The sequence below is a fragment of the Podarcis cretensis genome, assembly GCF_951804945.1.
Source record: "Podarcis cretensis genome assembly, chromosome: 5".
NCBI lineage: Eukaryota > Metazoa > Chordata > Lepidosauria > Squamata > Lacertidae > Podarcis > Podarcis cretensis.
The window spans coordinates 19,820,597-19,834,037 of record NC_137174.1 but is presented as its reverse complement, the minus strand read 5'-3'; the positions used below and the strand labels follow the sequence as shown (position 1 = coordinate 19,834,037).

The 13,441-nt window shown below is 42.7% G+C and overlaps 1 protein-coding gene across 2 annotated transcripts in view; it reads left to right on the top strand.

The window, feature by feature from the left end:
• ZCCHC24 (zinc finger CCHC-type containing 24) overlaps positions 1–13,441 on the top strand; it is a 116,635-nt gene that overhangs the window by 95,176 nt on the left and 8,018 nt on the right. For both annotated transcript variants that reach the window (XR_013839154.1, XM_079977043.1), the window contains exon 3: positions 3,177–3,341. Coding sequence is in view for 1 of the 2 variants with exons in the window: in XM_079977043.1 (XP_079833169.1) it covers positions 3,177–3,341 (165 nt within the window). In the remaining variant the exon portion in view is untranslated. The remainder of the gene's footprint in view (positions 1–3,176; positions 3,342–13,441) is intronic.

Genomic DNA, 13,441 nt, shown 5'->3' with positions numbered 1-13,441 from the left:
TTGCATACATGGCCCTTAGAATGTTGCCCACAACACAATATGGCTCTTGAGCTGAGAAAGGTTCTCTACCGCTACTACAAAAAGAAGCTGTAGTGGCTGTGGCTGCTGGAAGGATGAGCAATCAGGAACTCGAATTTGGCTATGCCTGTTGAACCTCCTGCTTGTGCTTCCTGTTTTCTCCTTCTTTTTACCTTGTTCATCCTTTCACTTAGCATTGTTTCCCAAACTTTCACTTAGCATTGTTTCCCAAACTCCAGCTGTTTTCGAACTACAGTACCCATCATCCCTGACCACTGGGAAACACTGACTTAGCACATGTCAGTTAGTTGTCTTGAATTCTGCTACTCCAGAATTTCCACTTGATCCCTGTCTGCCTGGCTTCACTCACACCCCCTTTGCAGCCCAGCCCCACCTGACCCCGGTAGCCCAACTTACCCTTCTGGCAAACTTTTTGGCTCCTTTAAGTGGAAAATATAGCATTCCTCATTGAAAGTTGTGCATTTATGGCCTTCCTTATCCCCATGCAATAAAACAAGGGAAATACCCACCTTGTTTCATTGCCTCCTTTAACAGGGCCAGATACGCTGAATGTACTTTTCTGAAGTTCTCACATATACACAACACAGCATGAGCCATCGCCATTGGCCATGGGATCTCCCATCCCTGCCAAGTTCGGGTTTTCGTGCCAAACACCTGCTTTTCCTTCTACACAGTTTTAAGAACCAAGAGCTATTTGGACCTCTACACCAAGATATAGTGCACAAGTTCCCAGAGCAAAGCAGAGATTTTCTTAAAGCTAAGGACCCACTTGGCTTTCGGAAAGCTTAAATTTATTCTGGGAGCCTTATAAAATGTCTCCAGCAGAACAGAAGTGTAGTTACATGAATGGGTAACAAAGAAGCCTTTGGCCTGCTCAGGTCACAGTGGGTTACCAACAGCCTTTGAGGAAAGACATTTAATCCCTACAGCCTTCCAGTAGAGAGAAGTGTGTGTGTGTGTGATAATTTTAGAAACATTTAAGTTCAGGCACAAATCTTATCTGGGAATCGGGGTCAGCTATTATCAGGGAACGGGAGATTTGCCAGCACCTCTGCAGCCAGGAACTCCACCTTTACATGCATATTATGTCAAAATACCATTTTGTAATTTGGACTCAGTTCGAAGAAACTGAGCCAATGGTTTCTTTCTTTCTTTCTTTCTTTTAAAAAACTAGTTTCAATTCCCAGTGCTAGCTGACATGTCAGCTGAATCGACAGCCTGCCAAGCAACCAAATGGCCTTAACTGTAATTTAACCATCTCATGCCTGCTGGGACCTTAAGACTCGTTCTGCAGCAGTCATGGAGCACCTTACTCAGTAACCCTGATATTTAGTGTCGGGAGAGTTTAGAAACATCATTATGAAATACTCTGGAGCTTGTTATGACCAGAGTGTGAGTGTGGCATTTGCTTGATGAAACAAGGATGGAATGGGAAAGGTATGGAAGAAGCAGGGCACAAGAGAAGGGGAGCAAAAGAGGAGACAGCAGGAGACCCTGTAAAAATGGACACCAACTGTGGCATCTGTTTCAGTACCTAAACATTGCTGTGCTAGCATGGTACTTAGTATAGCCTACTTATTCAGACGTCTGTATTAGTACCCGTAGTTTTAATGCAAATCTGGATTATTTTCTTCATGCATTTTATCAACACAACTGCAATGTATTTTCTCATATAATTAGCAATCCCATATTCTGTTTAGTTATGTGTCTTGCAAAATCCAAAGATTTGTCTAAGTGAGGAAAAAGGCATCACTCACGTCCTCATTAACAGGCCATCTGTATGTATAAAACAGCTGAAGTATTGCAAATAAAAACAAATAATCGTGCATGCATATTGCCGACCAAGAAAAGTGGCGCCCCGCACAGTTAAGAAACACTGAGGATTTCATCAGGGAATGTTAAGCAATCTCAGAAGACAACAACATAAATGGATCATAGCACAGTCAGCCCCACAAAGGGCCGTGATTCACAGTTTCCAGGAGTTGGATAATAGAATGACAACACATGAAACAAAAACCATATGGGCCTTGGGGTTCTCATGAGAGCAGGCATTTCCCTGCATGCTTACTACCCATGAAAGCAGAGAGAAGGCATTCACAAGCAAGTCCATAGTCATAGGGGAGGGTAGTTACAGAGGAAGCCAAGCACAGAATCAAAAGTGCTGAGCACCTCTGGGACAAGCAATTCCTACTGACATGCTCTCTGTGGATGCACTAATTTGGGCACCATTCAGGGTGCTGGTTACCATCTTTCATTAAAAGCCTTAAACAGTCTGGGTCATATAATCCCATCGGGGAACATTCAATACTGGAATTTCCTTCAACAGCTGCAAACAGAAGCAACACCTTCATAGTGGCACCATATATTTGGAATTCCCTCCCAAGGAAGTCCAGCATTCTCTATTTCTCCCTATGCTTCGGAAGTAGATTGCACTGTTTTAGTGTCACCTGGCCTTTGGTACTGGATAAAGGAATGAATTTTAAGATTGCATTTACTCAGCTATTTATTAATGAGCAAGATGCCAGCTGTTGTAGTGGCACAGTAGAAAAAAAATGACACCGGGGGAATCATGTTGCCTACTGTAGCCGACTTGCATTATTCCACACAGCTCAGTGGGAGCCACTGAGAGCCAGCCCAGCCCCTATCTATGTAGTCCTGCCCTGGATTCCATGTCTTGGTCATGCTAGGATGGGATATCTTTTTGGGAGAGTGGGAGAGAATGTTGGGGGGAAGTTCTTACTTGTAGAGGTGCTTAAAAATCTCACTGCTCTTTTTTGTTCGATTGTCTTTTGTTATTTGAGTGTTCCTTAGATTACTATGTTTAGATTATGAAATAGATGATATAGTACAGATTTTCCCAAACTTTAGTTTCCAGCTGTTTTCAGGCTACAGTTCCCATCATCCCTGACCGCTGGTCTTGCCAGCTAGGGATGATGGGAGTTGTAGTCCAATAACAGCTGGAGACCCAAGTTTGGGAAACACTGGTATAGCATAGTAGCTGAGAACCTGAGCTATGCAGGAAGGGGAGAGGGCCTAAGCCTCCTTGGCCACGCAAAACTCACTGCACAATCCATTCCCACTTCCTGTTCTGCACTTCAGTTATGATTACATTTATTTCTCTCCTCTTCACATTTTAGGCACGTCCAAAAGGAGAAGGCCTGACACCGTACCAGGGGAAAAAACGCTGCTTCGGTGAATACAAATGCCCCAAGTGCAAGAGAAAATGGATGAGTGGAAACTCCTGGGCCAACATGGGACAAGAATGTATCAAGTGCCACATCAATGTGTATCCTCACAAGCAGGTAGGGCTGTTACAGGTGCTCCTCCATATGGTTCAAGTGAGCCTCCAAAAACTCGATATACATGCATGGGCTGTTTGCAAGAGGGCTTTGGCAAGCATCCCCATGCTGCTCTTGCAGCCCCAGCCCCCTGTCACACTTGGCCTTCCAGGGACAGAAAAGGTTCCCCTCCCCTGAATTAAACATATACATTGGAAGAAGTGGAACGTCAAGTAAGTTTTAATGCAATAGACTGAGACATTGCAAGACTGAGACTATAAGCAAGAGTGCTTACATGATTACTGAAAATTGTATATTCCAGTAATGCTTATTCATATTTTATTATGGGAAACACATAAAGAATGTTAGAAACAATGTCGAAACTTTTTTATTTTTAAGAAAGCCAACAGCAACAAAACTTTTCAAACAAACAAAACACATTTTCTTCTTATTCAGAATATCTAAAGTAATTGTAAACAACTGTCAAGAATTTAAGAAACCTTTTAATCCTCTTATAGTTGTTTCAGTTATCTGATATTGGGCCCAGATCATAGTTTAGTTTAAAAAACCATTAGATGTATTTGACAATTACTCCTAGTTAATGTCAAAGAATAAGAAATGTTTGGGATTATTTTTTATAGTACATTTGGGGTCTAAAATAACTCTGTTAATTCTTATAGGGTTTCCTATAATAGATTTTATTCACATACTTTTCCCGTTTATTATTTTTTAAAATGAAAAGTGAACTCATTTTTATTGTAATGTACTGCTTATGTGCAATCTGGATGGGGGGGGGGGAATGAGAATTTCCCATTAGTAGGGAGGGTGGAGGGTGTTGTTTTGTCCATACAGTATTTTTTAAATGAATCAGTCTGATTCACATTTCCTGGATTAATGTATAGATTGGAACACAGTTATCTTTTGGTTTTTGCACTTCTGCAAATTCTTGACTAAAAGAATTATACCAAATTGTCTTGAAAACTTGTGTTTTAGGTATAATACAGCCCCCCCCCCATATGTGCTTTGGGTAAAATATGTACACAACTCTGCATTTTGTGAAAATAATAAAATGCATTGAAAAATAATGCAAATTTCCATGCATGTTTTTCCCTTTTTAAAAAAATCATCACAGATCGATATGAAAATGGGGAGGAATAACTTATGAATAAACACACGGGAGACAGACATGGAGCAGAATTTGACTGATCTATCCATCCCATTAGACACATTCATTGCATTCAGTGGGGACTGGAGAGCATTGCAATACATTTTCACATGTAGTATTTGCATGTATGAAATTCCATTGCTAGATTGGGACATTTTACCTAAGGATAGTCAACTTCGGTGTGGATGCTGTGACTGAAAAAATATGGTGACATTTGTGTCTTTCATGGGCAGAGAATGTGGGGTGTATTTACTAATCTCTTTGAGAGTTATACTTGATGCAACTGCAGTCGTTAAATCTTGACAAGGATCTGTGCTTGTATAATCGGGAAGGTGAAGGGTGGAAGAGTGTCAATTGTAAGAGGTAATGTTGGGGAAAGTGTATGACATTAAGTACGAAGAAAAGGTCATTTGGAAGAGCAGAGCAAAGACCTCCCCTAGCCACAGAAAATATTTCAGTGCTCAGATAAAGCTTTCAGATTAATTTAAAGTAGGTCAAAATGAAAACTGATCCATTACAAATGAGACTGGAGGCTGTGTGACTAGCAAATGATGACACCATGCCAGAAATTTAGAATCCATTCCAAAGCACAGTCTCTGCTCCTTTGCTGGCAGCAACAGCAGAAGCAGAGTGAAAGAAATCCCTTGTGTAGTTCTCCAAGATCATTGGGGTTCAGCAAAAGGGCTATAGCCATTAGGTAAAACCAGACACTTTGGTGAATGGCTTGTTTACAAGATTTAGGATATGAGACCTGGTGGGTATAGGACAATATATAAATTCAATAAATAAATAAAAAGTTGCTTATGGGTTGTAGTCCTCACCTTGAATATATATTTACACTGGAAGGGAATTGTAGAATGTTTGGATGCCTTGCCCTTTCCCACTGCATGTCAGAGTCGCCATTTTAGATTTCTGTATGTGAGGGGGAGCTAAGCAATTACAATAGAAGGCAGCAAGATTCTCAGCATGGTTTAAAAGCCTGCTGTTGGATATATTCAACCTTAAACACCACACATTTTGAAATTGGATTTTTAATGGTTCATAACTGTTAGCAATTATATCACCACAAGTCAAGCAGTCAGCATTACTACACTATGCAGCAGCATAGTCCCAGTAGACAGGGAGGAGGGATTGCTGCTGTCTGCCATGATGCCATCATTCTTGCCAGGCAACCCACTAGGTCTGTGTGTCTGCATATGGTGTTGAAAACACAGGATATGATAGCAGTTCTCTTGGTGCACCATCTAACAGTCTGTTTACCAAAGCTGGCCATGATAATCTTCATAGTGATGCTGGATTCTCCAGGGTTTACAAACTTGGGTGAGTTTCATACCTGACTCGAGTAGCTCAGGATTTCATGGCTACCATGATAACTGTGGGCCTGCCTCAAATGGTACCTGGTCCCACACACAAATTGTAGGGCATGTGCTTGACTTGCTGCTTTGTCCTGGGCTGGGACAATATGGTCTGATGGCGGAGGAAGTCAGTGCGCTTCCCTTGTCATTGACAGATCACTGCCTGGTTAGGTTTAGTCTCTGGACAACTGCCCAACTCTGCAGGAAGGAGCTATTGAAATTGTCCATCCTTGGAGACTGATGGATCCAGGTAGAATCCTGATAGCTCCCTGTGTGGGTGGGAGAATTCACACTGAAATAGATTGCAGTTCTGCCACTGTCCTGGTCAATCTGTGAAATATAGAAGTGGCCCAGTTATCAATTCTATTGCTTCTAAGCCCCTGGTGGAGCTTAGCTCTCCCCTGGGGCTTATAAAACTCTTTGGTTTACTGAGGAGCAATGAAACAAATGAGCAGACCACTGGAGTGAAAATACAGGAAGATTCATAGCGAGCCCAACCAAAACAGCTTAGAACTAGTTATTGAGCCTGTTTTGTGACAATGATGGTGGCAAAGGAATCTTCATTTTCCACCACCATGGCATCTGCTCAATGTTGTCTGTATTGTCACTGAAATTGCCTTAGTCATCCAGGTGGATAACCTCCAATGGAAAATGGACTGGGAGGGAGCATCTCTGCTGATTCTCCTGGATTTCTTAGTGGTGGTCAAGTCCATCAGTTGTGGTACCCTTCTGGACCATCTTGAAAGGGTGGGGATTAGGGGCATAGTATTGAACCAACTCCATTGATTCATGAGAATTTGGACCCAGAAGATGGTGCCAAGGGACTGCTGTTCTTTCCCTTTGTTTGCGGGCTCTGGGGTCCTGGAAGGTTCCCTTCTGTTTCCCATGCTGTTTAATATACACTGCACATGAAAATGCTGGTTGGGGTGTGGGTCATGGAGTCATCAGTATGCTGGTGTGTCACTCAACCCTACCTCTTAGTTTTATACGATCCTAGGGAGGCAGTTGAATGGCTGAACTGCTGTTTGGTAGCTGTGAAAGACTGGATGAAGTAGAAAATGCTGAAATATAATCCACACAGAACAGTCATGTTGTTGGTAGGTACAGTGTCCGACTTTTAGTCTGGGTTCGTAACTTGTTCTGGAGGGGGTCACACACCCCTTGAAAGATCAGGTCCACGGTTTGGGGGAGGGTACTCCTTGAATCCAGTGCTATTATTAAATATTCAGATAGCACCTGACTTTTCCATTCCTGATGGAGTAGAATATTGCCATGGTCATTGATGCCACAGTGACCTATGGATTAGGTTACTGCAAAACACTCTAGGTGGGTATGCCTTTGAAAAGCAATCAGGAACTGCAACTGGTGTTAAATGTCACAGCAAGGATGTTGATGGGTGTTAGGCATTTTTAGTCTATCATACCAGGATTTGAACAGGCTGCAGGTTTGTTTTCAGCATCAATTCAAGGTGCTGGTGGTAATCTTTAAGGCTTGGCACCTGGGCACCTTGAGGACCATCTTCTTCCATATGAGACTCCCCACATGCTACAATAGTCATTTGATGTACTGGTCCAGGCATGCTAAGAAATTACCAGTGCTACGGCCTCCTCTGTAGCAGTGCTCATCTTGCAAGAAGCCTTGCCCGAGGCCCCCACAATATATATATATTTGGATGACTGGTAAAATACCTAGCTGATTAAAAAGCCCTTCTACTTAATATTTCCTCCTTTTGATATTGATGCTTAACTTGGGTGGTTGCTTTGGAATTCGTATTGCGGTATTGTGTTTTTATACATGATTTGGTTGAATTGTAGATTGTTTTATATTTTGTTGCAACAACTAAATTTCTTCTAAAAATAGGAGGGATAGTAAGCTTTTTAAAAAAATAATAACGTAAAAATAGTCTGTAGAACCATAAGGTAGCCAAAACTATAGCTGATCCTGCCGGATAATCACATGCAGAGTTTAGAAATGGGGGACATAGCTCTCCTCATTCTCTAACTGCAATCTCTGACCCCTCTCAAATGATCTTCCCAGAAATTGTGAAACCTACCCATCTTATTTGTGCTTGACATCTTGATAATTTAAGATCAAATTCTGAGAACCTGGGTTAAATATGAAAACGGCTTTTCTCCATTGTTCCTTGCTCCATATGAAGAGAAGTGCATCCCATCTACAGCTGAAACAACAGCACAGAAGTTCTCTCTCTCTCTCTCTCTCTCTCTCTCTCTCTCTCTCTCTCTCACACACACACACACACACACAGAGAGAGAGAGAGAGAGAGAGAGAGAGAGAGAGAGTCTGATGACAGAGGCAGGAAGGCAAAATCTTAGTAGTCTGCATATGCAAAGCAGTCTGCATATATATCTTGGTAGAGATGGGCAAAGTGGTCACTTTTGCACACATTAATCCATTAATCCAATACAGTGGTTCCCCACAAGACGAACGCCTCGCAAGACGGAAAACCCGCTAGACGAAAGGGTTTTCCGTTTTGGAGGCGCTTCACAAAACAAATTTCCCTATGGGCTTGCTTCGCAAGAAGAAATGTCTTGCGAGTTCCTGCGGGTTTCCCCCCCTTCCCCCCCTTTTCTTAAGCCGCTAAACCGCTTATCAGCTGATCCGCTGATAAGCCGCTTATCAGCTGATCTGCTAAAAGCCGCTAAACCGCTAATAGCGCTAATCCGCTAAGCTGTCAATGGGCTTGCTTTGCAAGACGAAAAAACCGCTATACGAAGAGCCTCACGGAACGGATTAATTTCGTCTTGCGAGGCACCACTGTATATCCAAATATAAATAGCTAAAGCTATTTTTGGTAATCTGCATACTATCCCTTGCTTTTTCTTGTAGGACTAATTGCAGTCCTTAACAGTTGCCAACAGGTTTACCATACCCTTTGAGTCAATCACCCATCTCCTACTACCCTTCTTAGAAAACCCCCACCCCCACCCTCTATAAGGGTCTGGTGACTTCTGTTTCAGTGCATCTGAAGAAGTGTGCATATACACAAAAGCAGAACAAACTTAGTTGGTCTCTAAGGTGCTACTGGACAATTTTTTAATGAAAAAGATGGTGTGCCCTGGGAAAAGATGACATATGGGAACTCCCACAAAATTCCAGAATTGAATCTTCACTTGTGGTTTGTTTTGGGGAAAACATAAACATGGGCTTAGGTTCAGAGACATGGCATTACGGGAACTTCTATGTAGCACTGTTCCTTCCAATTAAACCATGGTTTGGTTGGAACAACCCATGTGCAAACGCAGCTCATGGGACTGAAATTGGAGGCAGGAAAGTGGCACCCTTCCCTCTGGAATCCACATCCATCAATTGTTTCGCCTTGATGTCATCAGATGACAAAAACCTGGATGTATCTGAACCCAAATAAGTTAGTAAAATGTATTTAAATTCATTATAGTATTGTTTCCTACTGACATTTGTTATTTCTAAGACTGTATCAATATTTTTCAAGGCATGATTCAAACCAGCATGCAATTAATTGTGGCATGTCAAATCAGTTGCGGTTTGGCACCTGATCTATTCATCTGGAACTCTTGACTACATGCAAACACAAATGCTAATTAACCGTAGCCCTCTCTCACACAATATGTTCCAATACATTTACGTCGTGCACATTATACTCAGCTCAGGCAACTTTACTCCCAGGCTAGTGTGCTGAGGATTGCAGCCTTCATTCCTCAAATCAGCGCAGCTCACCATTCACACAGCTCCAGGGAAGTTTCCATGTCGCCCTTTAACACATAGTCCTTTCTCAGTGTGGTTAATTAGGGCTGTATTTCCCCACCCCACCACCCCACCACCAATAGCACTGTGGTGGTGCTCTAAAAGAAAGAAGATCTCCTTTCCAGGAGGCTGCTGCTTTTTGTTTCAATTAGCTATTTGCTGCCCTTTTGGTTTGACGTCACAGTGGGTTCGTGATTGAGCTGGCATGTATATCCATTTCCTTGGTTGTTCTTGGCAGCGTTGCCACCCAGATGCCAGCCTCTGAATGGTCATTTCCCCCCTTCCTCCTGCCACTTTCTAGGAGAAGCATCAATGCCGTGGCTTCTTCCTGATTGGCCTCCTGTCAAGTTCCTTTTTAAAAAATTGTTATTTTGGCCTTCTCTACTGTTTCTGTAACGACAGCTGCAGAACTGGGTTCAGATTCAGCCACTTGGTAGTTGGTTTGCTTTGCTGGATACTGTTTTATTGGGAGCGAAGGGTTTTTGGAAACATATAAATTGCTCACAGAATTCCAGACAGGTCACCAAAAATATTTCTCTCCTTTAAAAGATTCTTGTCCTGTGTTCTAGAAGGAAAAATACATATAAACTACCTGCAGCATTACCTGTTTGGCATCCAGAAAACTATCAGAGAAATCATCTGTGTATGAAATGAAGGGTTGAGCCAAATCCTTCCATTACTTGGGGCATTTCACACGTGACTTAAAGTGCTTTCCCTAGCTTAAATTGGTGTGTAATGCAAGTGTGCATTGGTCAGAATGCACATTTGTGCAAAGAACAGCTCTCTTTCACTTTGTATTCCATATTAACAGTGTACATTTATTCATACAAACAAGATGAAAGGGACTGGAGGGATTTAAGCCTCGGACACATAAACACATATAAAAGTTGCTAATTCATCACAAAAAACCATGAGAAACTTTGGTTGGGGATGAACAATAATTTTGAAGAAATGAGAACTAAATTTGAGTGGTATCCTTAGCCTTGGTGTACACATACACATTCTTGCTGTGACAATTATCCTTAGTCTTGGTGTACACATACACATTCTTGCTGTGACAATTATTACAGGATATGTAATAGTTATTATGGGAATATAGCAACATAAAGCAGATTTTTTTCAGCCAGAACTCAGTTCCAGTACCTCTCATGTGGGCACCATTGCCATTATAAGTGAACAAGGGAGGTTTCGTGGTGAGTCCTGGTACCTCTTTTTCTAGAAAAATAGCACTGTAATAAAGAATAATATGTTATTTCATTCTCTGCCCTGCAACCTGCAGGAACACTTCCCACAAGAGAAACAGGTGATCGTTGCAAAGAATCCTGCAATGACCACTCCCCTTGTGTTCTCCTTCTGCTGGGGACTTCTCAATGGAAGACTGGTTGAGCATCTCTCGTCTGCAGGGGGCCCTCTGCTGGGCTATGGTTAGTCCAACCCCTGACACTGGTCCTGCACTCCCTCTGAAGAGTGCTAATCCCTCTGCCCACTTTTGGTCTGCTCCTCAACTTCACTTTTATTCCAGTTCCAGTTCTGATACCAGAAGGGAGCCAAGGCGGAAGAAAAGCGAATGGGGAGAAGAGATCCAGAGAGATGGGGCAGGGAGGTGGCAGGCAAGGAAAATGTTTAGTGTCCCTCACCCCTTTTGCTCCTGAAGTTGGGCTCCCATGCCTTATTTTTTATGTGATGGGACAGATCCACATTTAAACACATGGATCTGCACTGTCAGCTTTGGCCTTTGATACACATCAGGCAACAGCCAAGTCCTGGCTGGTGCCCTACATGAACTGACCATGCCCTGGAACCCACTGCATTGCACCAAAGTCTCTTCCACCATGGCCTACATCCCTACATCCAAGCTGCTAGGACGTGGTTGGCAAATGAACTGATGTGGATAGTGTTTCCTTCCACTAGAAAACCTGGGCCACCCCACTACTGCTCTAGACCATGGCCATCATTACACTCAAAAAATGCTGCGCTTGCTTGCTATGCTTTGGTTTGCATACTGGTTTAATGCCTGTTGCTTTTGTGCTGTTTCTGGAGCCTGAACCTCAGCCACACTTCACCAGATGTATGCAGCCCAAGCACTGCTTTGTGGCCTCCAACTGGCCCATAACAACCTGATTTCCTGTGTTTGCAACGTCTGTCCTCTGCAAGTATGTCATAATGTGCTGGTAACAATAACATTTTCTGAGATCTAAATGGGTTGCAGGCCAATAAAACTGAAATCAACCAATGCCTGGGAAAAGCAAACCAGGGAAAGATATTGTTTCTGACTGCGGTCCAAGAAACTCTTGGCACCCCCAACATCCTTTGCTCTACTTCCAGGAAAAAATTATTCCTGCGTATTTGTGTTAATTTGCTTTAAGCTAGTTTATATCAATAAACATGATAACTGCTGCATTTGTCTCTCTTGGGTCAGGTCACGGCAGCTTCTCCCCCAGGCACTTTCGCACAGTGCGGCTGTCCTGAGCTAGAGCCCTTTGGCCCCCTCTATTATGGACAGGGCAGGGTCCCCTCTGCCCCCTGGCTGGGAATCTCATAGGCCACTTTGGCCAAAGCAGTGGAGCTACCATTGCAGCAGAGCCAGTGGGAAGAAGGAAATTGCACAAACCTTCAGTTCCTAAGCAGACCTTTCATAGCACAGAATAAAGGAGGCCCTTGTGGGGTGCAGGGGGGCTCTCTTTGTGAATGCCGGGAAGAAAAGATATAAACCCTCAGATTTTATCCAGTTCATTCATAATTTTAACTTATTTCAAGAAATATGGCAGTGCACCTATTCAGGTACAAGAGCAAGCTGGGTATTTATTTTTTGCTTAAATCTTAAAATGTAGTAGACCTTTGCTCATTTCCTTAGGGTTGTTCTTTCCGACTCTTAGCTAGTGATTGGTTTCCATCTCACTTACACGGTGTGTAATTTCAGACAGCACTTTTGTTTTTATGATAGACATTTGAAGTGAACTGCTGGGGAATAAACAACTGATTTCATTTCTGGATTATGTCTCTCTTAAAAAATGTCTTATTTGTAGTTAAGATTTTAAAGCTGCTTCGGGGAGGGTTGGTGAGGAAAGAACAGGAAGGCTGCAATCTGAAACACTCTTGCTCCACTAGAATAAAAACGTTTAAAGTACTGCAGCCAAAATCATGGTCATATATTTGGCGGGGGGGGGGGGGAAGGATGGCGAGCATATTGCTCAGGGTGACGGGAGGCAGGAAACAGATGATTGCATAGAATATATGTGGTACACCAAAAACCTATACATTGCTCTGACAATAATTCCTTGCAGTGAGAGATAGATGTGCAATTCTGATGCCATAAAGAGCATTTAAATTGGTTTCTACAACCTTTCCTACATACCTTTCCCCCTTTTCTTAGTGCTGTGTTCTGTGCTGAGGCAAGATTTGAATCATGCCTTTACATGTAAAGGAATATAGATAGCTTCCCAGTGTTCACTGCAGGTGGGGGACATCCAGGGTTAATGTCAGCAAGGAAAAGGAGAGTGCTCTGCACTCTTGTGCAACTGACTTCCTCAACAAGGTGCCCTCCAGGTGATTTGAACTCTTCTGGGATAGCTCAGTTGGTGGAGCATGAGATTCTTAATCTCGGGGTTGTGGGTTCAAGACCCACCTTGCCCAAAGATTACCTGCATTGCAGGGGGTGGGACTAAATGAGCCTCATGGTCCCTTCCAACTCTACAATTCTGTGATTCTGTGGATTCTCATTGTCCCTGACCACTGGGCCACGCTGGCAGGGACTAATGGGAGTTGTAGTCCAAAACATCTGGAGGACACCAAGATGGGGTAATAATAATAATAATAATAATAATAATAATAATAATAATAATATCATCATCTGAGGATTCCCA